The sequence below is a fragment of the Balaenoptera musculus genome, chromosome 12 (assembly GCF_009873245.2).
Source record: "Balaenoptera musculus isolate JJ_BM4_2016_0621 chromosome 12, mBalMus1.pri.v3, whole genome shotgun sequence".
In the NCBI taxonomy this organism is placed as follows: Eukaryota; Metazoa; Chordata; class Mammalia; order Artiodactyla; family Balaenopteridae; genus Balaenoptera; species Balaenoptera musculus.
The window spans coordinates 9,994,985-10,019,595 of record NC_045796.1 but is presented as its reverse complement, the minus strand read 5'-3'; the positions used below and the strand labels follow the sequence as shown (position 1 = coordinate 10,019,595).

The following is a 24,611-nucleotide window of genomic DNA, read 5'->3' as shown; positions in this document are numbered from 1 at the left end:
TGTTATATTATTAGAGTATTGGGGGGGAGCTCCCTCAAGTAAAAATACATTTTAATAATTGATTTCCTTTTTTTTTTTTCTGCCTCTCATTTCAGAACGATTTGATCACCACTGTCCCTGGGTAGGCAACTGTGTGGGGAAAAGAAACTACAGATTTTTTTATATGTTTATTTTATCTCTGTCTTTTCTGACAGTCTTTATATTTGCATTCGTTATCACCCACGTCATTCTTCGTAAGTATGCTGGCGAAATCAGATTACGTATGTAACCATTTGCCTGACTTTAGTTTTCTGATTTAATTTTGATTTAATATTTTGGTCATTCCTGGCTCTCTCTTTCTTCTCTTTCCCCTTCTCCCTAGCCCCCTCCTTGCTTCCAGCCTGCCCCCTTTTTGTTTCTCACCTCCCTCCCAGCCTTGTCACCCCGCCTCTCTCCCTCCCACCCCCCATCCCCATCTTTCCCACAGCAGCTGCCAGGGGCACCCTGGATCAGACTCTTTCACTTACAAGACCTTCTCCTTGATACATGGTCCCTATTCCACCCTCGTGACTTCACTTTCTCTTCTGCTAACGGATCCCCAGGAAAAATTACTCCCACGTTTTCACAAAGGATAATGTGCTGTAATGATACCCATTGAACAAGAGCTTTTTTTTTTTAATGTGATATCTACTTAAGCAGGAATGGTCACCCTCCCTAAAAAAAAAAAAAAAAATGGGGATAAAGACTGAGCTTTCTTACAGACATATCTATAAATGTGAAAGATATATATTTGATAAGATGTTTAATTACCTGCCAGAACATTGGCAAGCTACCCCTGGCATATGAAGGAAGCAACTTTATTAAAAATGAAGTGTGGCTATAAATGACTTTAATATATATTTGCCTAAGCAAATGGCATTTTTCATTACCCTTCCTGAGGTCATAACTTTGAATTTCTTCCATTTCCTGGCCCCTCACTTTCCTGTAATAGGGAGTGATGAGAAGGAAGCCACTTGGCTTTGACCTATAAATGTGAGCCTTAAACTTCCATTACAGTTCCATTAGCAACATTAAAGACCAGCATGGCCTCTGTCCACATTCCTGAAGTACACCCGCCCATTAGCAAGTACAGAGCCTCTCTCTGGAATGTTTCCAGAAGTACCTGGACACACGCCTCACTTGCTTCCCTGCAGCAGTGCTGAAACCACAGTGTGCTAAGGCTGAACTTAGACACGCACATTCTCCCCGCTGCTCTCTTGGTGGGGTTTGTACGGGGTCTGGGGGAAGCGGCTGGTATGGAAAGTTTAACATCAGTTCTTTTTAAATATTGGTCAATTTTGGACATGAATGGCCTATCCCAAATTTTCTTAGGCATTTAAAATCCTAGTTCCCATTCTTTCTGACTGAAATCCTTTTATCTGAACGTGACACAAATTTGTAATACATGCTTGAGAACCATAACTTGGTGGGATGGGAAGAAGAGGATTAACGTTGATTAGAGACTCCTTCCACACCTCCTGGGAAGGATGCCGCAGCGCTCTGCCAAGGCACCTGTTCTATTTTCAGAGTCTCAAAATGGCAAAAGTGTAACTAGGGTCCTATGTATGTGTTAATAGACAGTAGAAGCAATTGCTTACACAACTAGAGAAGACAGAAGTACTGATATTCCAGCATATTTATGACACTGAAAAATAGTCTTTAACATCTTATATCTTAAATATATATGTATATTTAACATTACATCTTATATCATCTTTAGCAACTTCAAAATGCCTATCTATCTATCTATCTATCTATCTATCTATCTATCTATCTATCTATCTATCTACAGTCACATTCATTTATGGCCTTGCCCCTACATTCTGGATATCAAGCAGTTTTCACTTGCTCAGCCTTGCACATAAACTCTGGGAACACAAACACATGCGCAGACGCACACACACACACAGAGGCACACACAGCGGCGCCTGCCACCACAGTGGCATTTTTCATCTCCTCTAAAGTTTTACTCCCCCTGGTTTCGGCAAAATGGAGCTTGCTGTAGTTTATGCTGATGTACTGGTAATCCAGTCTTCCACAAAAAAAGCATTCTGAACTTATCTGCCTGCAAGTTACCCGACTGTTTTGGACAGAAGCAAATAAAGGTTTTCCTCTCCCCTGCTTCTGCATCCTCACTACAACCCCCACTGAACAAGCCCGCCTGACCCCCCATTTGCTATCAGGAAGGGCAAGAGGTTTTACGAGGCTCTGTGATCCCCCTAAGATTCTGGAAGCCTTGGCAAAGGCAGAGAGCTGTTTGAGAGCAGCTGGGGGACTGTTCCCTGAGTCCTCCCTGCCAGGAAGTGGGCTCTGAGAGGGGACACAGGACAGCGAGGGGTGGCCGGGGAGGAAGCCCGCGGTCACAGAGATTGCTGGGAAGGTGACATCTGGAAGCAGAGTCGGGGAAAGCGATGCAATTTGGGTTCAGTAGGGAAAGAGAAATCATTTCTTTTCGTCCCTCCTTTTGCCTCAAGATTGTGTTTGCTCTAAGATCTGTCCACGTGCTGGCTTCACCCTCCTGGCCTAGCAGGGATGGAAGAGAACACCTTTCCTCGTTAGCTCTCCCACCGGTTGGCATCCTAGCAAACGGCACATCCTCGTGCTTCCGCGGTGGCCCGTGGGCACAGAGGGGATGGGAGCTCGAGGAAGAACTGGAGCCGTCCCAACCTTAGCCTCCCAGTAGCCAGCCTGGCCTCCAGTTACACAGAGGAGTCTGGGGCCCTGCCTCTCTCTCCCACATTGCAGCCTCGCCAGCAGACAAGGCCACGGAGATGCGCTAGAACCGGTCCCATGGCATCCGTCCTCCCCGCTTATCTCACAGCCGCCCCAGGGCCAGATTATGTCCCCAAAATACATGGACCCAGCCTCACCACCCCAAGGTGGGACCACCAAGAGCTCCTCCGTGAGGGCTTTCCTTTTTAAAAAGCATTTAACGCCAATACATAAAATAAAAATCGCTTCTTGTCAGATGCATCTTTACTCAGGCCCCTGAAGACATGTTTTCTTGTGCAGACAGTTCATATTAATATGTCTCAAACCCAGAAGGAATCAGTAATAAACTTCAGCTTTGTGAGTTTGTTTACTCTGGGATGCAGAGAAAGACATCTTTTATACGTAGCCTAGTTTACAGGATGCCCAGGGTCAAAAGTTAACAAACTTTGGGAAAACAGTCTTTCTTAAAAGAAGAGAAAAAAATAGCATACAGTATTCTGTTTTCCCATTAAAATGAGGAAAACAAAGGAGTAATCAGAACTATAATTTATGGGAAAGTATGCAGACATCCATCTGCTTTTATTGAAAAAATGTCCTGCAGATGTTGGGTCTGCTTATGAATCTGCCATTTTCTTGTTGAATAGCTTCAGTGGAATCTCAGTCTCTGATCAGTGCACTGGGTTCTACAGAACTACAAAATGTAATTATTTAATTGCTCTTTAGACACCTATTATTTTTATGTAGATGAGAGAGCTTTCAGCCTGAAGGCTGTTTTCTGGAGGTGATGTTTGAATACTAAATTCTGCTTTCATTCCCACAGGTTCACAGCAAGCAGGATTCCTAAATGCTCTTAAGGACAGTCCTGCAAGATATCCTTTCTGGCTGTTGTTTTTTACAATGCTAACGTGTTAAGTATTGGACTGGCCTTCTACTCAATAACCTCTTCATCTTGTGCCTTGGCTTTCCTTCTCATAAATCGTGTTCCCTTTCCTTCTGTAAAGTATCCAAAGAACTCCCTAATACTCACTTGTGTGAGTAACAGCCTCTGAATGCTTGAACCTCGAAGTGACTCATTTAGCCTTGTTTAAATTGAAGTGCTCTTTCACTAGAAAACTAAGTGTGAATTCTTGCCCACCCCCAGAAACCCACACTGATTTGCGTTACATCAGGTTGGTCTGGGGAGAAGTCAGGCTGAGTTCCAACTGACTTCATTTTGATCAGCAGGTGGTCCCTACAGAATATTTACAGACGCCCCTGTGTGGGTCCCGTCTTGGTGCAGTCACCACATGGGGATCCTCAGACCCTCTGTGTGGGTTCTCTCTGGGGGCACAGTTCGGCGTTCCCCTGGGCAGTATGGTTAACCCCGTATTTATTTGTAGGAACAGAACACCTTTGCATAGCCCTGAATGGATTAAAGATGGTCAGTCTCAAGTCATTGGGATTCATCCCATCCTCCCAAACAGTATATATGGGCATGTAGCGTAGTATTTTGAAGTTCTTGAAAGAAAAATTTCACCCATTAAGTGCTTGAATGGGCTCCCACTCTCTCTCCTGTCCCCCTAGGTTTGACACTAATTGGTGTAGAGTCGGCCAGCTGGACCCATTCACCTGGCTCCACCTGGGACCCACCTCTCTTTCTTCACATAACCAGTTAGACTGGACTTGAACTCCTTGTCACTCCCAGGAGTAATCCTCATCTTGTGGTAGAGAATTCTTAAAGAATGAAGAACTCTGCTAAGATATACATATCATGTACATCATTTAGCTGTTAAAGTAAACCAGCCCATGTCCCTGGAAGCTGGTGTGTGTGTGATGAGTACATGTGGTCCCATATATGTATACACACACACACACACGCGCGGTATAAAGTGTCTCTTTTTGGTGCCTCTGTGTTCATGGGCAGCACAGAATTTTGGCGGCTACTACAGATTCTGTAGTCAGCTGCTAATCTCTTAAAAAGGGGACAGGGACAGATGAAGATGTACAAAGGCTCTTGGAGAGTACACTTCACAGGTATGTCCTGTCTTCTGTTAATGATCTGAGAAGCTAGAGTTAGCTAGAAGTTGGCCAGAAGGACAGGTTGTGCTGGGAATGAAATTCTCAGCATCGGTGGCTGCTAAAAGCAGGTCCCATGGGAAATGCCATCTTTCGTTTCCCTCCCCAACCCTGCCAGGGATAACCATCCTCCACCATCATCCCTTCTCTGTGTCCTTCGGTTTTCAAGGCATGTTGCTTTGGCATAGCTTACAGCCAAGCCTTGTCTTTTCTTCCCTGAAGAAGAGGCTCGTCTAAGTCTTGCAGGAAATCAGTTCCATCATGAAAACATGCTGGTCTTGTTAAGTTTTATGAATGCAGCTCAGAACCGGCACTGAGGTCTGGGCTGCCAGCTGGAATGCTTTCTGAAGCCTCAAGAGTGTGGCAGGCTTAGCCACCTCCCCTCCCCTGTCCCGGGCACCTGTGCCTTTCCTGAGACCTTGGGCCCGTGCTGGACGACCGTGTGGCAATATACGCGATGGGCAGCTCTGCCAGAACGTCCTTCTAGAGCACACGTCTGCTTGTTCTCCTGGTTTGGCTGTGCTCATAGTCTGTGTAATCAAGAGCATTGCGTTCTCCAGTAAGGGGAGCAGACAAACGTTGCTGAGAGAAGGAGTGACAGTGTGTCTGAGTGATGTGCAAACTGTGCTGTTCGTGTGGAAAGGGGACGAAGGAGAGAAATGCTCTTACTTGTTTCAGAGCAAATTTTAACTTATTTTCCCTTGAAATATCATTCTCAAGTAGAGGTAAAGACTTTCTCCTATGGCGCGGTTCTTGAAAGCTCATACGAATCTCAGCCACTGCCTTTCCAAACAGTGCTGCCATACCCAGGGCTGAGCCTCTCAACCAACAGCCAGGCATTTTTCCCTTTTACAGGTGTTATGCAGGCATGTCCTCCACATTCAGAAGCTTGGCAGCTGCAGCTGTGGCAACACAACCTGCTCTGAGTGCGTGTCAGGCCCCTTACAGCCTCCAGACACAGCTGCAGGGCACCCTGGCACATCCGGGCCAGGGCCTTTCCCAGCACTCTGGCATGGCTCTGGCACGTGCCGGCTGTATTAGCTTCCTGTTGCTGTTGTAACAAATAGCCACAAAAAAAGAGGCTTAAAGCAACATAAATTTATTATCACCCGGTTCTGTAGGTCAGAAGTCCAGTAGGCTCGGCTGATTTCTTCTCTGGGTCCCAGGCTGAAACCAATGTGTCGCCAGCCTGGATTCTTATCTGAAGTCTCAGGGGAGAATCCTCTTCCGGCTCATTCAGGTAGTTGACTGAACTCCTGGGGTGTAGGACCGAGGGCCCCTTTCCTTGCTCCGTTCCCTGACTCCTCCCTTCCTCTTCAAGGCCAGCAACGGGATCAAATCCCTCTCACGCTCTGAGTCTCTCCTGCCTCTTCCCCTCATCTCTCTGACCTCAGCCAGAAAGGCTCTCTGCTTTTAAAGAGTGGCCGCATCGAGATCATTCAGGAAAATCTCCCCATCTCAAGGCCAATGACCTTCAATCTACAGACTCCCCTTTGCCATGTGGATAAGGTATTCACAGCTGCTAGGAATTAGGGCATCTTTAGGGAGGCCATTGTCCTGTCAACCCCACAGGCCTTCAGGTAGGATGTACCCAGGAATCAGGCACTCAGGTGCAGGTGGGTTTGCAAGGATCTCTCTCTGAGCCCATCCAGGAAGCTCACTAGAATTCACCAGGTCACTTCTTGAGTTGACTGTGAATTCCCTCCCTTCCCTTTCTGCCCTTTCTGTTAATCTAGGAGAGAGGGGATGAGAGACAAAAATGGATGGGCTTTCAAATATATATATATAATATATATATACACACACACAAATGTACATACACATATATATGTATATGTGTGTATGTGTATATATACATACATATATGCACACATGTGTGTATATATATGTGTATACATACACATATAGAAGAATACATACACACACATATATCTCCTGCCCTGAGTTCAGGTTGAAAATGCTAACAGAATGCCCCATGAGGTCCTTGTTGAATTAGCCAACCCTTCACAATTTAATAGATAAAGTTATTATGTAACTTTCCTCCTGCTGACTTGGTCCCCACTTGGTTTTGTGGCACCTCCTGATCCACTGTCAGGCTGGGCTCCTGCCTGGAAAAAGGTGACCTAAAGCTGAAGCCGAAATATCCCGGGGAGCTGCCCAGCCAACATAGAGACCCTCTGATAAAACCACTCCATTCCTCTCTCGGATTAAAGCAGAACCAAGAGCAAGGCTCGGGAGGAATGTGAAGAGAAGCTGCCAGTAGGGAGGGAGGAGCAGGGAGGCAACGTGAGCGGTCTGGGCAACGCTCCCAACCCGGATCTTCTTTATTTTCTTTGGAAGCAGTGGAGAATTTCAGGAATGCCAGACACACCCATACGAAAGCAAAGTGCTGCGTTTTTTAATTACAAAGCACAGAAACATTTTGTGTGTGCCTGTAACACCTCTCCCCAGTCACTGGTGTGAAGACCTAAGGCAGTCTGTTCTGGCCATGTGTTTTCTGTTTAAATACATGCTTTGGGGAAGATGCCCTCTTATTGAGTGAGTCTATTAAGAAGTGCTGAGTTCTGATGCTTTATCATAAATTCATATTCCAGAAGAAAAAGTATGCTTTAGGTTCTACTGGGTTGTGATGTATTTTTGAAAAAATGAGTTCTGGTTATAAGGGATAACATATGTGTGATAAGTAAGGTTGGGTCCCATCAGGATGCCTGTTCAGTATTTCTGGCTCCTGCTTTTCCTCTGGACACCTGTGTGGCTTTGGAGGCGCCATGGAGATGGCCGGGTGGAAGCTTCTAAGGGGCAGCTTTTAGCTCCCGAGAAAGGTGCGCTAACCCCAGGGGCTGCTCAGGAATGGCATGGCCTGGGGAGGACAGGTCCCAGGGACAGTGGCACTCCAAAAGAGGACGCGTCCTGCTGGTCAGGGTGGTAGGAGATTCTAGCATCAGATAAATATTAAACTCAGTAGCTCTAAGCTCCCTTCCGCTGCTGAGGCCCTAAGGGTTTGGGAGTCTCTTTTGAGGTGGTCGATTTATGATGGATGAGACTGATCTGTGATGTTTCACACTCACAGAAGCCGTCCTCTGATGATGGCAGCGCCGCCCACGGCTCGTCCGCTCCGGACCTGCAGTCTGTGCAAGAATCTGCAAAGTACCAAGTTCTTAAAACAAGAGGAGGTTTTCCGGCTGAATTGCCCGAGCCCAGGAAAGTCCAGAGCAGCCTTTGCAAGTGACCCCTGCAGAGTGTTCTAGGGCAAGAAAATATATTTAAAATGCTTCAGTGGCCTCCAATCTGATCTCCTGACAATAATACAAAAATATTTTGATGACAAATGGGGGCACAGGCAAAGGTTTCTCACAGTGGATTTAATCTACAAACTATCCAACTCAAAAAGTTGTCGTTGGTGAAATAGGAGAGATTAGAAACAAAAATGGCTAATTAGCCAGGACTCCTTATCAGAAATACTGCCATGAATGATGGGAACATTGATAAACTAAAAGCTCTTCATCAGGCCCACATGCAACCAGCAGGACTTTATAGCAGAAAGGCATCAACCAGCTCATTCAGGAAGTGAGCCAGGTGTCCAGGGGATGGTGTCTAGTTCCAGCGTGGAAGAGTTTGAGAAGGATGGGTGTTAGCTCTTCTCTAAATGTTTGATACAATTCGCCTGTGACCAGCCATCTGGTCCTGGACTTCTGTTTGTTGGAAGATTTTTAATCGCAGTTTTAATTTCATTACTTGTGATTGGTCTGTTCATATTTTCTATGTCTTCCTGGTTCAGTCTTAGAAGGTTGTACCTTTCTAAGAATTTGTCCATTTCTTCCAGGTTGTCCATTTTATTGGCATAGAGTTGCTTGTAGTAGTCTCCTATGATCTTTTGTATTTCTGCGGTGTTACTTCTTTTTCATTTCTAATTTTATTGATCTGAGTCCTCTCCCTTTTTTTCTTGATGAGTCTGGCTAAAGGGTTATCAATTTTGTTTATCTTCTCAAAGAACCAGCTTTTAGTTTCATTGATCTTTGCCATTGTTTTCTTCGTTTCTATTTCATTTATTTCTGCTCTGATCTTTATGATGTCTTCCCTTCTACTAACTTTCCGGGAGGAGGTGGGAAGGAGACACAGGTGAGAAGGAGCGGGAGGGGGCAGGGAGGAAACGTCGTAAGTGGCTGTGGGTAGGATGCCTGGCTCTGGCTCGCTTGCGGGCACTGAGCAGGCCCTTCCTAGGCTGTGGTGGGGAAGGGGAAGGACGTTCGGCCACCAGGGTCACCCTTGGCAAGAGCACGTCCAGCCTCAGAGCCCCTGGACCATCCTCCGTCCTCTTCTTCCTGCTCCCTCTCCACCTCCCGTTTCCTGTACTGGCTCCCCGTGACTGTGGCCATTTCTTCCGTTTCATCTCTGCTTCAGAGAAGCACGGGCAGCGGGGTGCGGGCTTCTGGGGTTCAGTGAGAAGTGGGGTGGCTGCCCGGGCTTTCAAGGGCCCCCCTGGCCTTCCCCGGGGAAAGAGACAAAAGGAGAATCTTCTCCAAAAAGGATGGCACTGGGTCTTCAATCCACCCAGCCAGGCAGGTCCAACGAAGGAGGTCCACTCAGCATCTGCCTCCTTCAAAATCATTATACTGAATGCCCACCACCTGGGCCCAAAACGTGCCAGGGTTACAAAGTCTAGAACGATCCGTCAGCCTTGAGCTTCAAAGCACATCAACCAGAGGCCAGAGGAGCGATGAAGCACAGGGTGACTCATTCTTCTCAACGAGCATCTGTGGATGCCAAGATCTGAGCTCTGACTCTGGTTTCTTACAAGCAGAATAAGTCTTAGTGACATAAAAATGTCATAGCGTGCACTGGAGGTAGGAGTGGGGTCCAAAAGGAGGCTGCACCTCCTGCAGGGAAGTCAGAAGGCTTCCACAGGCGGCAGGTGGCATTTGCACAGGGCCTGGAAAGGTGGAGTTCTAACAGGGACACGGAGGGGAGAGGCCTAGGGTGTGTAGGGTGTGTAGGGGAGAGGCCTGGGGTGTGTAGGGTGTGTAGGGGAGAGGCCTGGGGTGTGTAGGGTGTGTAGGGGAGAGGCCTGGGGTGTGTAGGGTGTGTAGGGGAGAGGCGGAGAGGCCTGGGGTGTGTAGGGTGTGTAGGGGAGAGGCGGAGAGGCCTGGGGTGTGTAGGGTGTGTAGGGGAGAGGCCTGGGGTGTGTAGGGTGTGTAGGGTGTGTAGGGGAGAGGCCTGGGGTGTGTAGGGTGTGTAGGGTGTGTAGGGGAGAGGCCTGGGGTGTGTAGGGTGTGTAGGGGAGAGGCCTGGGGTGTGTAGGGTGTGTAGGGGAGAGCAGGCCGTCTGGAGGGCTGGAGCCAAGCTTGTGTTCACTCTTTCACTCGGCAAGGTTCGCAGGGTGGGCGCAGGGAGCCCTGATAGTGTCAGCACCCGGATACTCTTACAGACACACACACACACACACACACACACACACACACACACACACGGTGGGGATGGGGGATGGTGCTGTGATGGCTGAGCCCTGACTGGGGGTGAGGGTCACGACCGATCGCTCCTGGGAAGCAGGTCCCAACAGCACTGAATACCAGTGAAGGAGCGAGCAGGTTTCTTCCCCTGGACACCGGGGGACCGGCCATGATTTTTGGCAGGCGAACGACATAATCAAGCTGCTTTTTGTTCTTGTTCTGTTTTAAGCATACTCACCTTGAAGTAAGGGACACAACGGAGTGAGGTAGTGAGGAGATGTTTGCAAAGGAAGGACCCTGAAATTGAAATCGGTGACAAAGGGACAGATCCGCTGGGAGCTCTGCAGTCAGATAGGACCTGGGAGGAGAGGGGGAGGAAGGGGGTCCGAGCCCTAGGTGACCCGGGGAAAGGGGCACAGCAGAAAAGGGAGACAGCTAGCATTGGTCTGGGGAGAAATGAGCTTGGTCTGAGCTACATTTACAAACAGAATCTAGGAGGTCGCACAAGGAACCTCCACGTCAGCCTGGACTGTCTTTAGGGTCGTCTGTGGTTATTGTGTGAGATACGGAAGCAGGAAAAAACCGGGAGCCTGAAGTGAAATGTTCCAGCCTCTTAGGAAATGTCACTGGTCACACAGAGTCAGGGAAGCCACATGGCCGGGCCCGCCTCGCAGACTTCTGGGGTTCAGGGAGCTGAAGCCCCTCAGGAACAGGGCCAGCGGGAGGAGGGGACGCCTGCCCACTAATGGTCACTTCATTGTAGCAGCATTCACGTCCATTTCAAAGGGTTACACTCATTTCTAATTATGACATTGTTCGGCTCTCCCAAAACGAGAAGGACGATTGGTACATCAAACGGTAACTGATTCTACACGGTGGAGGCTTTGGACAGAAAGCCGTTTTTGCCCCCAGTTTGCGCTTATTTCAAGGCGCCGTCTGACAGGCACACACAGCCTAATGGACATCGTTCTGTTTTAGTGGAATTTGGTAGAAGGCTTGGAGTCGGCCTGGGTGCTGTCAGAAAGGCGGCACTGGGGGCCGATGGAATATTCATGGAGGCAGGACAGGCCTTCACTAGCCCTGCTCTCAGGGCCTGTCCGTCCTGGTGTCTGGTGATCCTCAGGGGGGCCCCCGGGAAACAGGTAGGGGAAGTGCCTGAGGTCTCACAGCAGGACCTCACTGAGAGGTTAAGTGACCCCGATTTATGCTCAGTGACTCAGTGACGTTTCCAGAACTAGAGCCCAGCCCCTCCGCCCAGGGAATCGAGAGTCTTCCCCGCTGCCCCTGGCCAGGTGGATTGCGGGAGTTCTGTGAAGAATAAGAATAGATTAGACCTCAGAAGATCACAAAGTGGGAGAGGAGGTTTTTCATTTTTAAAATCACCCAAGTGATACAAGAGCATAGTCTCACGGTAACAAACCTCAAGTAGTCAGAAATGTCAGGGTAAAAAGGAAGCGTTGCTCTTGACTCGTCATCATTCTGTAGGAGTTCTTGTCGGGTTTTGTGGGTCTTTGCAGATGATCCTCTCAGAGTTTAAATACATATATGTGTGCATTCATGCACACACAAAAATGTACAGTTGGGGGGACTGCTTTACCAAAAGGGATCATACATACTCTTTGGATTGCTCTACAGTTTGATTTTTAGATATTTCCTGAAGACGTTTCCATGTCAACACATAGAGGTACGTCATCCTCTTTTCAACTGTTTTATAGAATTCCAGAGTATAGATGAACCATAGTGTATTCTTCTATTGATGGATATTTAGACTTCTTTTATTACTGCTCGAAAAATGAGGTAATGGACTTTCTTGTATGTATCTCTCTGTGTACAAGTGTAAGTATTTCTCTAGGATTGACAACTAGATGTGGAGTCACTGAGATAAAAGCTAAGTGTAGTTTAAATATAGATTAATGTACCAAATTGTCCCCTAAAGATATTATACCAATTCATGCTCCATTTCTCCCCACCTTCACCCACACTGTAGTTGTCAGTGCTGTGATTTTTGCCGATTTGATGGGGAGAAAAAAATCGGTTTTAATTTCCATTTTCTGGATAATCTTCAGCTTGCACGTATTTTCATGATTGTTCGCCTTTTTTTCTCACCTCAATGTGCCAGTTCAAACTCTTTGTCCATTTTTCAATTGGGTTGTTTCTTCTTTTCCTATTAACATGTTCTTTATATAGTCTTAATAATAATCTTATAACTACCTTTTTCCAATATTTTTCTCCCAACCTATCACTTACCTTTTAACTTTACCTTTTTATACAAAAAAGTGTAATTTATTAACAAATTCAATCTGTAAATCTCATCCTACATGACTCCTAGGCTTTGTGCCATACATCCTCATCCCAAAATTATGCAAATATTTCCTTTATTTTCTTCTAATACCTTTCTATGTTGTTTCTTAAGTTTGGCACAGTAATTGATCTGTAATAGAATTTTGTGTGTGGGTTGTGAGCTAAAGTTCTAACTTCATTTTTCCCGAATGTTTAGTGAAGTGTCCCAATACCACTTACTACTCTATTCTATCAGTTCTCAAACTTTTTGGTCTCAGAACTCTTTTACAGTCTTAAAAATTATTGAGGACCCCAGAGAGCCTCTGTTCATGTAGATTATATCTATTTGTATATACCGTGTTTAAAATTAAAACTGAGAAATGTTTAAAACACAAGAAGGCATAAGAGTCAATGAGGACATCATCTTGCATCACACAGCCTCCAGAAGAAGCCACCACGTGGTAGGATGAGAGTGAAGCTGGGAAATAATATTTTGGTGATGATAGGAAAATAGTTTTGACCTGGAGGATACCCTGAAAGGATCTTGGGGACCCTAAGTTTCCACAGGCCACACTTTGAGAACCACCGGTCTATTCCTTCACCACTAATTTGAAATGCCCTCTTTACCCCACATGCCCACGGCCTGTTTAGACTGTTCTCACCTTGTTTTGTTTACTAGAAAAGTCTTCTCCTGCTCCCGCCTCCCTGATGTTGTTTTTCAAAATTCCTTACCTATTCTTATACATTTCCTCTTCCTGATGAATTTTAGTGTCCTTTTGTCAAATTCCATTTTAAAAATTCCAGTTGGAATTTTGATTGGAGTTCTAGTGACTTCATAGATTAATTTGGGACAACTACATACCTCTATCGCCCAGTACATAAGCATTTAGGAGAAAGGATTTGAGAGACTGAAGGATGATGGTCCCATGATCCAGTCTGAAAGGTCCCAGTAACTTGATTTTCAAAGTGTCTGTCGTGTAAATCATCGGGAAGTCAGCAGCCTCCACCCCAGACACAGTGCTGGGCCCTCAAGTGACAGGGGCACAAGCTGTAGTTTCTTATCTCCGTCTAAGGATTATAGGGTCATCTAACTGATGAGGAAAATATGCTGACAAGTTCCTGAACCTAAATATCTAAAAGCATTAAATGCTGATTTAGACCCTCAATCTAGAGGACAAAGGGTCTGTCACTGAGATCTGCCCTTCCATCAAAGCTCTTCCTGTAAGCGAGCATTGCCTATCTTACTGTAATTTTTAGGGGGAAAAAAAAAGAAAGAAAGAAAGAGATGATTACCAACAACATCTGTTTCTTATATTTTCAACATCAGAACCCCAGACAGAGGCCTAAAGCAGAATAAGATGCAGGAGGACCCAGGGGTGCGTGGCTGGTGCCCACAGAGAAAGGCCCCTCAGCACCATGCGGCACCCTGGCCACATACGCCCAAGGGCTCAGAGCAGAAAGCACCCAAGGCAGAGCCTTGGACTTTGGCATTCCCTGGCCATTCTGGAATCCGGGGATTTTGGTCAATGAGGAAACCCACATGAAATACAGACTTTTTAAAATAAACTGTTATCTGTATTTGGCACTTGGCAAAAAAGCCTGTCGCCAACCTGATTGCTGGAATGTGGGGAGATGGGTGATGACATACTAACAGAGACAAGTTCTTCACCCAGGGGTGGCTCTAAGGCCGTGGGACTGATGAACAAGGTTGGATGTCACGGGCAGTCTCAGCCTTGCTGTTGTGAGCTTTGAGGCTCCAAAGTTGGGACCTGTCCTGTGACACTCCGTAGCTTGGGGCCTTGGGAAGGGTTCTTTCTCTCCTAGAAGTCTGCAGACCAAGTTCCAGTTCTATTCTGCCACGAAGTGCCGTGTGAGTTTTTATAAGTGGCTTGACTACTCTGGGCCTTAGCCCTTCATTTTACATAAAATTTTACCTATTTGTAAAATGAAGGGATTAGAATAAATCAGGACATTTTAACTTGGGGTCCATGTGTATCCATGAAGAGGCATCAGGGGCGTTTGTAAGCCTCCTGAAATTATAAGGAAAAAAATGTGTTTATGTGCACTTTTTCTGAGAAAAGCGTAGGAACCCAATAAGGTTAAAAACCTTTGGTTCCATACCTCTCACCTTTTACAAGTCTCCAAATACTGAGGGTCCCTCACCATTCTGCCCAATACTATTTCCATGTCTCTGCAAGGTCGACTCCCCTTGCTTACCTTCCCACAGGCAAGCAGACCCCTGTTCCCTGAGGGTGGGGAGCTTACCTTACCCCACTGTCTTCTGTCCAGAGTGCCGGGCCGGGTGCCTAGAAAGGCCCAGAGCAGGCACTTGCGGGATTGCGTGGAAACCCAAGGGAGGGGCGCCTGCCCGCCGGCATTTTTCAGTCTTTTTCAATTCCATAGTCATCTAGCAAGTACCTCAGTGTGCAGCATTTTGAGCTAGCGGCTGCAGGGAATCTAAAGCCATACTCTTTGGCCACAGAGGGGGCTCCCTTTCTTTTTGGGGGGCTGGGGAGGAGACAGATGGAGGCTGGCAGTGGTAATGGCTGTGATTTGGCACCCATCTCTGATGCAATAAACATCCAGCTGCTTATTAAATTGGCTCCTACTGGAGTTGGCCTGTTTCCACTCATGTCTCTTTAAAAAAAAAAAAAAAATCAGTAAGTGGGCTTTGGTACATTAAAAAGAAATTTATGTTTCTTAATCTTACTATGGCATAGATATTTTCAACATCGAGCTATCGGGTCAGTGAGAAGATGTGTTGTTCAGATATTCGTACCTCTGTCTGAGAGTGAATTTGAGGAGGATGGACTCCTTAAGGTGCCATAGGTTCAAGAAACCCTGACGAGGAGGGTCCTGATCTCCCCCAGCAGAGGTTGGGGGTCAGCCTAGAGCCACGTGTCCCTTAGCAAGAATTCAGAAAGGAATTGGCCCATGGCTTTTCTGTCCTACTGGCAGAGTCAGACTTCCAATCTTCAAATCCCTGCTCTGCTATTTCCTAAACAAATTACTTAACTGCATCCTGCCTCGGTTTCCCTGTCGGTTAAGTGGGAATCACACTTCTCACTGGGTTGCTCTGAGGATTAAGTGAGTTAATCCACATGAAGCCCTTGTTTTGTTTTGTTTGAATTTTTGAACTTTATTTTTTTATACAGCAGGTTCTTACTAGTTATCCATTTTATACATGTTAGTGTATATATGTCAGTCCCAATCTCCCAATTCATCGCACGTGAAGCCTTTGGAACAGGACCCGACACACAGCCGGTGATGCCAGCCATTGTTACGAATGATGATGATTATTCCTTCAGACGTCCTGTGGGCGAAGTGGCAGCTGTAAGGGGAGAGGCGGAGGGGGCTGCATCTTGCATCCTACCTTGAATTCGTCATTTGGACACAGCTGGGAGCTAACAGTGAAACTGCATTCTGCTATTTATAAAATGCTTCCAAGCACATGAGATATTAATATAGAACACTGCGTATTTGGGGGGTTGCTATAAACATTTAAAACTCCACATCCACTGGTAACAACGCCTCCTTTTGGAGGTAACCGTGTAAGTGGCATCACAAAAGGAACAGCAGCCGCCAAAGGAACAGGAGCCGCAAAGGGAGACGTAGCCACGTTAGATGCTATGACCTCCTCCACGTTCACATGCTAGCTTTTACATGGTTCACACGTGTGGATGTTACATATTTTTGTTTGTTTGTTTGTTTTTTAATTTATTAATTAATTTATTTATTTTTGGCTGTGTTGGGTCTTCGTCTCTGTGCGCGAGCTTTCTCTAGTTGTGGCGAGCGGGGACCACTCTTCATCGCGGTGTGCGGGCCTCTCACTGTCACGGCCTCTCTTGTTGCGGGGCACAGGCTCCGGACACGCAGGCTCAGTAGTTGTGATGCATGGGCTTAGTTGCTCCGCGGCATGTGGGATCTTCCCAGACCAGGGCTCGAGCCCATGTCCCGTGCATTGGCAGGCAGATTCTCAACCACTGCGCCACCAGAGAAGCCCGTTACATATGCTTTGACATGACCATCATTCTGCCTGGATTGTAAACTGTTGTTTACATCTGAGTATTTCCGAGACCAAAGTTGGGCTCTTCGTGTATTATTCAGTAAATAAATCTTTTGGTTTGTTCTTCATTCTCTCTTTTCTACCCTTGTTTCCATTCCATTTGTCACCTCCTCTTTGGCCTTTCTGCCTCTTGTTTTTTGCTTCCAGCCTGTGCAAAGTCACTGCCAGTGTCATCCCCCTTTATACAACGCAGTTCTCCCGACCCAGGCTTCCCCCTGCTTCCTCATCATTTTCCCTGGGCTCCACTTCACCTCTGGTTTCAAGCCAGTGCGGGCAGGGCTCTCATGTGGCTGCCTCCCCCATCTGTGTCCTCTTGGGTGGGGAGATGAGGCTGGGAGGAGGGGCGTCTGTGAGCCCCGACCTGTCAGGAGGCGGTTGGGAATGAGATCATCTTTGCTACCTGGGCCACCATCCCTGTGTCCCCATGTGCAGCGAGGCCTCTGCCATAACCATTTGTCCCCCGGGGTAACCCTGGCAGAAAAGAAGGGCTGGTGGCAGCCCTGGGCAGGGGTCTGCTTCTCTGCATCTCCTCCCCACCCCTCCGTACTTATCCCCTTTTCCAGAATCCGCCTTAGTTTTCCTTTTCTTGGCAGGTGCAGCCCCTCCTCCAGCCCGTTCACCTCTTTCCTCCGTGAGAGCTGGGCAGCACTCCCACCCCCAGGAGCCCCCTGTGTTGGATCCGCAAGACCCCGCTGCTCTGTGCTGCCTTCACCTTGGTCAGCCGGGCATCCTACTCTTGAGATGTCCTTTCAGTTTCTGGGCGGGGCTTTTCTGAGGCCTTGCAGTTTCTAGAAATTTAAACCTTAGAAAGAAAAATAAAGCATTTTTCCACTTTTCCAAGAGCAGACCCAGTGGTGTATCCTGACGTTGAAAGTCAGTTAACAAGCAGGAAGCCCATTCATTCCCCCTGTTTTGTATGCAGCCCCACACGCCGGACAGTGGCATTTGTTAATCATGATGTGGCAGATGATGGCGCTGCCCTGGATGATACATTCATTTCTCTGCTCTGAAGATAAATGATATCCAGTCCTGAAAAAAAAAAATCAATGGTGATGTATTACAGCATGATCTTTGGCTTCCATCCTTGGAAGCATTAGGAAAGCATGAGTATTACTTTCTCTGGCCTGTAATTTATCAATGGAGGATACATGATGTATATTTAAACTCCCAGACCTATGATGAATTTTTTTTCCTGAGAAACATCTTTATCTTGTAAATAGAATTTTATAAATATTTGTGGGACAGGAATATTCTCTAGTCTTTTCCAATTGCCACACTCTTGGCTGATTTATCTCGTCTGTTGCAGAATGCCAGGCTTTCTCTCCTTTGGTTTTAGTGCATCTTGTGGAACTCAAGACTCCCCATCACTCACAGTCTGGTGTGGAGCCAGGTTTTCTAGTTGCCGGTCAAATAGCTGAGGACAGCCATATGTGTCGGGGTTGGCTGAGGGGCTGGGAGAAGGTCCCCTGAGAAAAAATACCGCTCACCCTGATGCCACACTGAGAAATGGCCCCGCCGGGTCAGAAGCCCATCCACAGCAGGGGCAGGCAGCCAGTGGGTGGAAGGGCCATCCAGGGAGAGAGAAAGCCAGGAAGATAAACCCTGCCTGGTCTCAGCCGCCCGAGGTCAGCCCTGCAAGTGACTGTCACAGCCTCAAATCAGGTCAGGAGAGAAACCTGTCAGTGCTACAGTCCCAGCTTTCAGAAGCCAAAGGCAGAGCCTGTGATTGAAGTGATGTTCAGCATTGGGTCCATTCATCAAAGGCCTGGGCCACTGCCAGCGCCAGCCAGCGTGCTTCCTAGTTTTGCTGCCGCCGCCTTTGGCTACACAGTGAGTCACGAGGAAAGGGCCAAGGTCGGGCGGGGAGGACAGTCAGAGGAACTGTCAGCCATGAGAAAGGAACGAGACATGTTCAGGGAGCCCACCGATCACTTAACTGAGCACAAACGCTGTGCCGTGAAGGAGAATGTGGCCTTGTGCCTGCCCCTGAGGGTCTCCTGTGGCTGCAAGACCGCTGATGCCAGGCTAGGTGGACGCAAGGGCCTGAGTGAGGGCCTGGGGGCGGTTTCTGTCCAAATCTCAGTCATCCAGCTCCCTGGGGCCCTAAGAACGTCACAGTCCTACTGGTTCACCTCCTTGACTCCGGGTACCGTGCTGGAGGCCGTGGTCTGCTTCTTCTCCGTCTGGTCCATCGTGGGGCTCTCGGGTTTCCACACGTACCTGATCAGCTCCAACCAGACCACAAATGAAGACGTAAGTTCCTGGTGGGGTGGGACGCGGGCATGTTCTTTTGTGGGAAATAGAGAAAGAAGAGGTGAGGGGCCCAGGCTCCCTTTCCAGATGGGAGCCCCTGGGAGCAAAGAGCCTGCAGGGGAAGCATTTTCCGACATCAGTCTCCAATTTCTCTATTGCGAATCTCCAAACTGTCCTGCTCTCTGACCACGTCACTTAGATAATAAGATCGGCCGAGTGACCCCCAATTCCAAGGCCCGAGGAGGGATTCTGTTCTATTCCTTTGCAATAATTCTATCAGCAACTTGTCACCCTGCCCCGATGAAGAGAGACCTCACAGGCTGGCCTCTCTCAGATAATGGCTCCATTTCATTTTGGGAGGCAATCGAACTGACCCAAAGTTTAACTTTTCATCCGGGATTATCTGCCTGTACTTAATGCAGTTGGAGAGGAAATATAAAACCAGAAAACATAATGCTGGAAAATGTTTCTTCATGAGCCTGGTCCTTTTTGCTCTGAATATTTGGATTCTGACAGAAGCCTCTGTCAGTACATGAATTAAATGTCTCAGAATTAGGTTGCCTCAAAGGCTTGAGAAAAATCAGTGCTGATGAGATAGATGAGTTCCGAGAATATTAAGACAGTTATTTGTATATCGTAACTGAGAACACTAGAAATATCCTGCAGAATTATTTTGCAATATGATGAGGCTGAATTCAGGCTATAAACGGGCAATTAAGGACTTCCCTGGTGGTCCAATAGTTAAGACTTCACCTTCCAATGCGAGGGGTGCACGTTCAATCCCTGGTCGGGGAGCTAAGATCCCACATGCCTCGTGGCCAAAAAAACCCAAAATATAAACAGAAGCAATACTGTAACAAATTCAATAAAGACTAAAAAAAAATGGTCCACATCAAAAAATCTTTTTTAAAAAAATGGGCCATTAGGGGAGGTGTGTTACCCCTCTCTGCTACCATTCATTTCATTACTATTTAACACACTAAACGTAGTATCAAAAAATCTCCACTGGCTTATGTGAGCTGCCTTTTAAGTACCATGTAGTAGAAATAAGAGATTATTTTCCCCAGAGAATGTTATTTCTCCCCAATCTGACCTGCTGTTTGGGGACTTTTCCAAGTTTGGGGTTAATGCCAGTTTTCCTTGAGAAAAGTACCTCAGTTTCTTCTGCTGAAGAAATGAGTAAAGATCATTGCATTCTTTACAGGCTTCTTCTGATCGGCCCGAACGGTGGCATTGGTGTGACGGATACTGTGTCATTGACTATCCTTTTCTTTCAGATTAAAGGATCTTGGTCAAATAAAAGAGGTAAAGAAAATTACAACCCCTACAGCTACGGAAATATCTTTACAAATTGCTGTGTTGCCCTGTGTGGACCCATTTCTCCAAGGTAAGATTCAAACGGCACGATGCCCTATAACAGACCTGGGGAAGCACACACCCTAGTGTGTTAGCTCAGGCCTCGGGCAGCAGTGACCCGGCCACGGCAATGAGCGCCAGCCAGGTCAGCACTCCGCTCTGTGCTGTGGAGACGTGGCCTTAATGAAATAGAGATCTGGCTTGTGTTATGCTTGTTATGTTATGCTTGGCATAACTTTCTACTGAATTTGTGTCAAGTTTGGGGAAAATCCCCTCAGGATCAAAATAGGGACACTGAGCCATGTGACCCCATGAATTATTAGATGATGTTGAACATCCGTAATGAGCAGGGAGCTGTCATGAGGGAACAGGACACAATGTAGGAAGCAATTAGAAAGCCTGTAGAAATAAGTGCTAAGAGCTGAGTTGTGCAGAATAGAAATGCTAAAATAGTTCAGAGGGAGAGATCCGTGCGGGCTGAAGCAGTGGAGATTGTGGTGATGATAAGACAGCAGTCATATTAATAATGGCCGTGGCTGACATTTACTGAATAGTGTTAGGCTCTGTTTTAAGTGCTTTACGTGGATTAACTTTTAAAACCTCACTCTGTACCTATGAGGTCGGTACTATTATATCCCATTATACGGAAGAGGAAACCAAGGCACAGAGAGGTTAAATAACGTGCTCAAGATCACACAGCGGGTAAATGCTGCCTGGTCAGGACTCAAACCCAGGCATCTGACATCAGAACCTGTGTGTGTCAATGGTGGAAGCTGCCTCCAAGTCTTGATTATTTATGAGTTACGCCCATGTAGAATATTTCCAACAGATTAGCCAAATCAAACATTATTTACTAAGCAAGTTTTCCAGGTTTCTAGAATGAGTTTCCGAGCCTTCCTCGCTTTTGGCCTCTAACTGTGTAAATGGAGAGAAACCACAAAAGCTACTGGCTTGTGTCCACAGCAGCCCCGCTGTGCACTTAGAGCTGCACGGTCAGTCATCACTGACTTGTGCTCATGGAACACAGACTGGGTTTGATCATCAGCCTCAGTGAAGCTTCATTAGGGAAGGAAGAGTGATTCCCTCCCCCCCACCCCGCCCCCAAAAATATCAAACACATATTCCAAGGCCATTTATTAATTGGTACTGGATTATAGTTCCTGGTGCCATTGGGTAATTAGAAACTGATCCTTTCCCAGTTTGGGTCTAGAAAGTTGGGAGCCCAGTGTGCCACTCGTCCTGAATTTGGGGAACTCGGGGAGCCCCTGACGTGCCCCTCCCAGGCCTCCTCTGAGGAGGGACAGCAGGAGGGGACAGCCAAGGGCTCTGGGCTGCCTCAGGCTAGGGCGTCTGTCATGCCTGGAGGGTGCCCCTCCCACAAGAGAGCTCCAGACTCACCCAGGAATCCCTCTCGGGGCTCTTTAGGCCAGAAAAACCCTCTGGAAATGCTTGTTTTTCCACAATTTAGCTTGTGTTTCCTCCTGGTGTGTGTTTATTTGTGGATAGTGGGGACAGGCCATGAAGCACAGAGTAGAAGAGGCAAAAGAGACCTGAACAAGCATCTTACCGCCGTCTCTGAAATAGACACCTGAATCTAGGAAAGGAACGTAGAAGTCTCGCGTTTTGCCCGAATCTCTTTTCCCGTTCCCAAGTCTTTGATTTGCATTTGGCGCCATTCTGTGTTGTTTATAGATCAAATCTTGTCATAGCGAAATTATTTCTTCCACAACTGGATTAAATTTGCTGGTTTGGCTAAGTTGGGGCTGTATTCTTTCCAAAATCCAAGTCCCTCTGGATGGAGCATTTCTCAGGGATGGCCCTCCCCTCGGAAGAGCTTGACCACTCGAGGGTTTGTGCAGGAAGATGGGGCGCTGCCCTCTCTCGCTTGCCCACAGGTTCCCAGAGCTGGCCCGGGCAGAAGTGGGCAGGGGGACGGTGTTTGTCTTCGCTGTTCCCTCCTGTCACCTTCCTCGCCCTCTGCTCTCTCTGCCCTGCCTCAACCAACCCCTGTGCACTACAAGAGCACCAGGGCCTTCCACGGGCATCCCAGACAGGCCTGAAGAATGAGCAGTGTCCCTCGCCTCAGACAGGGACTAAGGACCACGTGTGTGCCCAGCGTCATGTGCCTGGGATGCTTCTAAAGCATTCTTAGTGTAACGATGTACTCACGAGGGAGGGAGAGGGTGTCTTCAAGATTCCCCGTGAGAGCCATGGAGCACGGGGGCAAAGACCCGTGTCCCATTCCCTGCAGTGTCCCCAGAGGTGGGGGGGGAGCAGGGTGGGAACAGCCAGGTTTGGGAGGGGGTCCTCATAACAAGTCTGGCAGGAGGAATGGAAGATTGGAAAGACAGGAAGTCCCAAGGTGTGGTCAGGGTCAGGCCCTACGGGCTGGTGCTGTGGGTCAGCCAGTCATAAGAATTCACTTGGCCGCTGTCACTGAGCACGCGCTGTGTGCTGGGGGCCAGGGATACGCCTGAGAGAACGTCAACAATACAGGTCTGTCCAGGGCAGGTCTGTGCAGGGGGAGGGGCTGGGATGGGGTCGGGGTGCAGGTTCCATGGACACCTGGCAGGGCTTCCCAGAGGAGGGGGGTGTAAGGTGTGAACCATTCTAAAGGATCAGGAGGAACTGGGGAAAAGGGATTGTGGGAGGAGAGAAGGGACAGCATGTGCAAAGGCCCAGAGGTGAGAGGAGAGCCCGGCTTATCAGAGGAGGAACTGGGGGAGTGAGGGGGGTCCCGGGGGGGCAAGGCAAGAGATGAGATGAGCTTAGGAGGGGCTCGAGGGCCATTCTGAGGGCCAGAAGGAGACTTGGGGCAGAGTGTCGCAGTCTTGGGTGCGTGGCTGGTACTTTAAACAGGCTGAACGCACGGGAAGCAGGCCGAGAACAACTTTTTCTATAATCCCTGCTGTCCCCACTCTTTTGATGACCTAGTTCTTTTTCTGCTCCTGGATGAAATCCCCTGCAAGTCCCTTAATTTCTCCTGTCAGTTGGAGAAAAAAAAAAAAAAAAAAAAGGACTCGGGGCACTTTCATTTCCTCCAAAATAGTGTCATTTCAGTGAATCGGAACTTCAAAGTTCAGTGAAAGTTAACACTTTCCACCCCTTCATCCCTACCAGGGCTGGGATTTCAACATACCTTTGGGAGCAAACAATTTGACCCCCGACATGCCCCTTCGAGCCAGCTGCACACCGGCTCTCTCCCAGGGACCGAGCCCGGCCCCGCCCCTGGATCTCATCATTGGCAGGAGCCGGTGACCCCTCTCCCCAAGACATCCTTCTTTGCCCTTTCTCCTTTGCTCCTTGACACCCTTGAAGGCGGCTGCAGACTTGGTCTGAGAACCCCTTTGACCATCCTGCATGGGGGTCCAACACCTCCCCTTTGGAGGCTGGAGGTTCTTGTAGCCTCTTGTTTTTTCTAAACCTCAGGGGATTGGACTGAAACTGAAGCAGAGTCCCACTTCCAGATCGTGTCATAAGTATTTTTTAATGGCTTGTCAGTCTGTCACTGGAAGACCTGAGGTGGTAGCTGTGACGATAACCCGTTATCTTCTGAAAGCCAAGCTGACACGCGGAACAGCCTTCAGCCGCCCGGGCCCCGCCCCCAGGAGGGGCAGCGTGCGGGCACGTGGAAGTGCTCGGGGGGTCCCTCAGAGGCCCAGCCGCACCCCACGGGAGGCCAGGGTGGGAGCCCCACTTGGTGGCCAAACCTCCTGTTGCCCCTTGCAGTTCTGTCCTTAGACCCGAGGTCAACACGGAGTCTTCACTCAGGGAGGAAAATAGGCAACCCTTTTGATGGCAAAGTAAGCTTCACCCTCACCTCCTACCTGGGCAACAGTGCCATAGAGTAAACACAGAAACATTGTTCGGGAAACTTGTCGGTGGGAGACCGAGGACCCGTTTTTACTCGCTCCGTCAGGAGCGTTTGCCCAGCACCCGCTGGGCGGCAGCTGTGGAGATAACGATGATTAGGAAGACCCCGTTTTTGCCCCCGTGGCACTTACGCTCCATGACAGGCGCACATGGAAACAGGTGGAGCCCGCATGATGTGGTACGGAGCCCACGGTGCTCCGAGGGCGGGACAGAGGGGCCAGATCCTCCGGGGCAGGTGCCATGGGGGAGACGAGATGAAGCCTGGCCTCGGGAGCCTGCGGGCTGCTCGACAGAGAGGACACTCGTATAGATCACTGTGACACCAGGCCAACAGTGGCGTGTGCCCTCAGGAGGATCACAGGCAGGGCTAAGAGAAGCCAGATGAGGGAAGGAAGCGGATATAGGGCCAAGAGCAGGGGCTGGAGGCCGAGAAGAATGGACAGCGGACGGGAAGGGAAAGTGACTTCGGGCACTGAAACGCCAGAGCCTGAACAGAAATAGAGACGACAAAGCAGAGAACGCACAGCGGGTACGTGGCTTCTGTTCCCGGG

The 24,611-nt window shown here is 48.2% G+C and overlaps 1 protein-coding gene across 2 annotated transcripts in view; it reads left to right on the top strand.

Moving 5' to 3' along the window:
• ZDHHC14 (zinc finger DHHC-type palmitoyltransferase 14) overlaps positions 1-24,611 on the top strand; it is a 270,957-nt gene that overhangs the window by 231,557 nt on the left and 14,789 nt on the right. For both annotated transcript variants that reach the window (XM_036872139.1, XM_036872140.1), the window contains exons 4-7: positions 96-233; positions 3,551-3,599; positions 18,729-18,831; positions 20,109-20,218. In XM_036872139.1, coding sequence (XP_036728034.1) covers positions 96-233; positions 3,551-3,599; positions 18,729-18,831; positions 20,109-20,218 — 400 coding nt within the window. The remainder of the gene's footprint in view (positions 1-95; positions 234-3,550; positions 3,600-18,728; positions 18,832-20,108; positions 20,219-24,611) is intronic.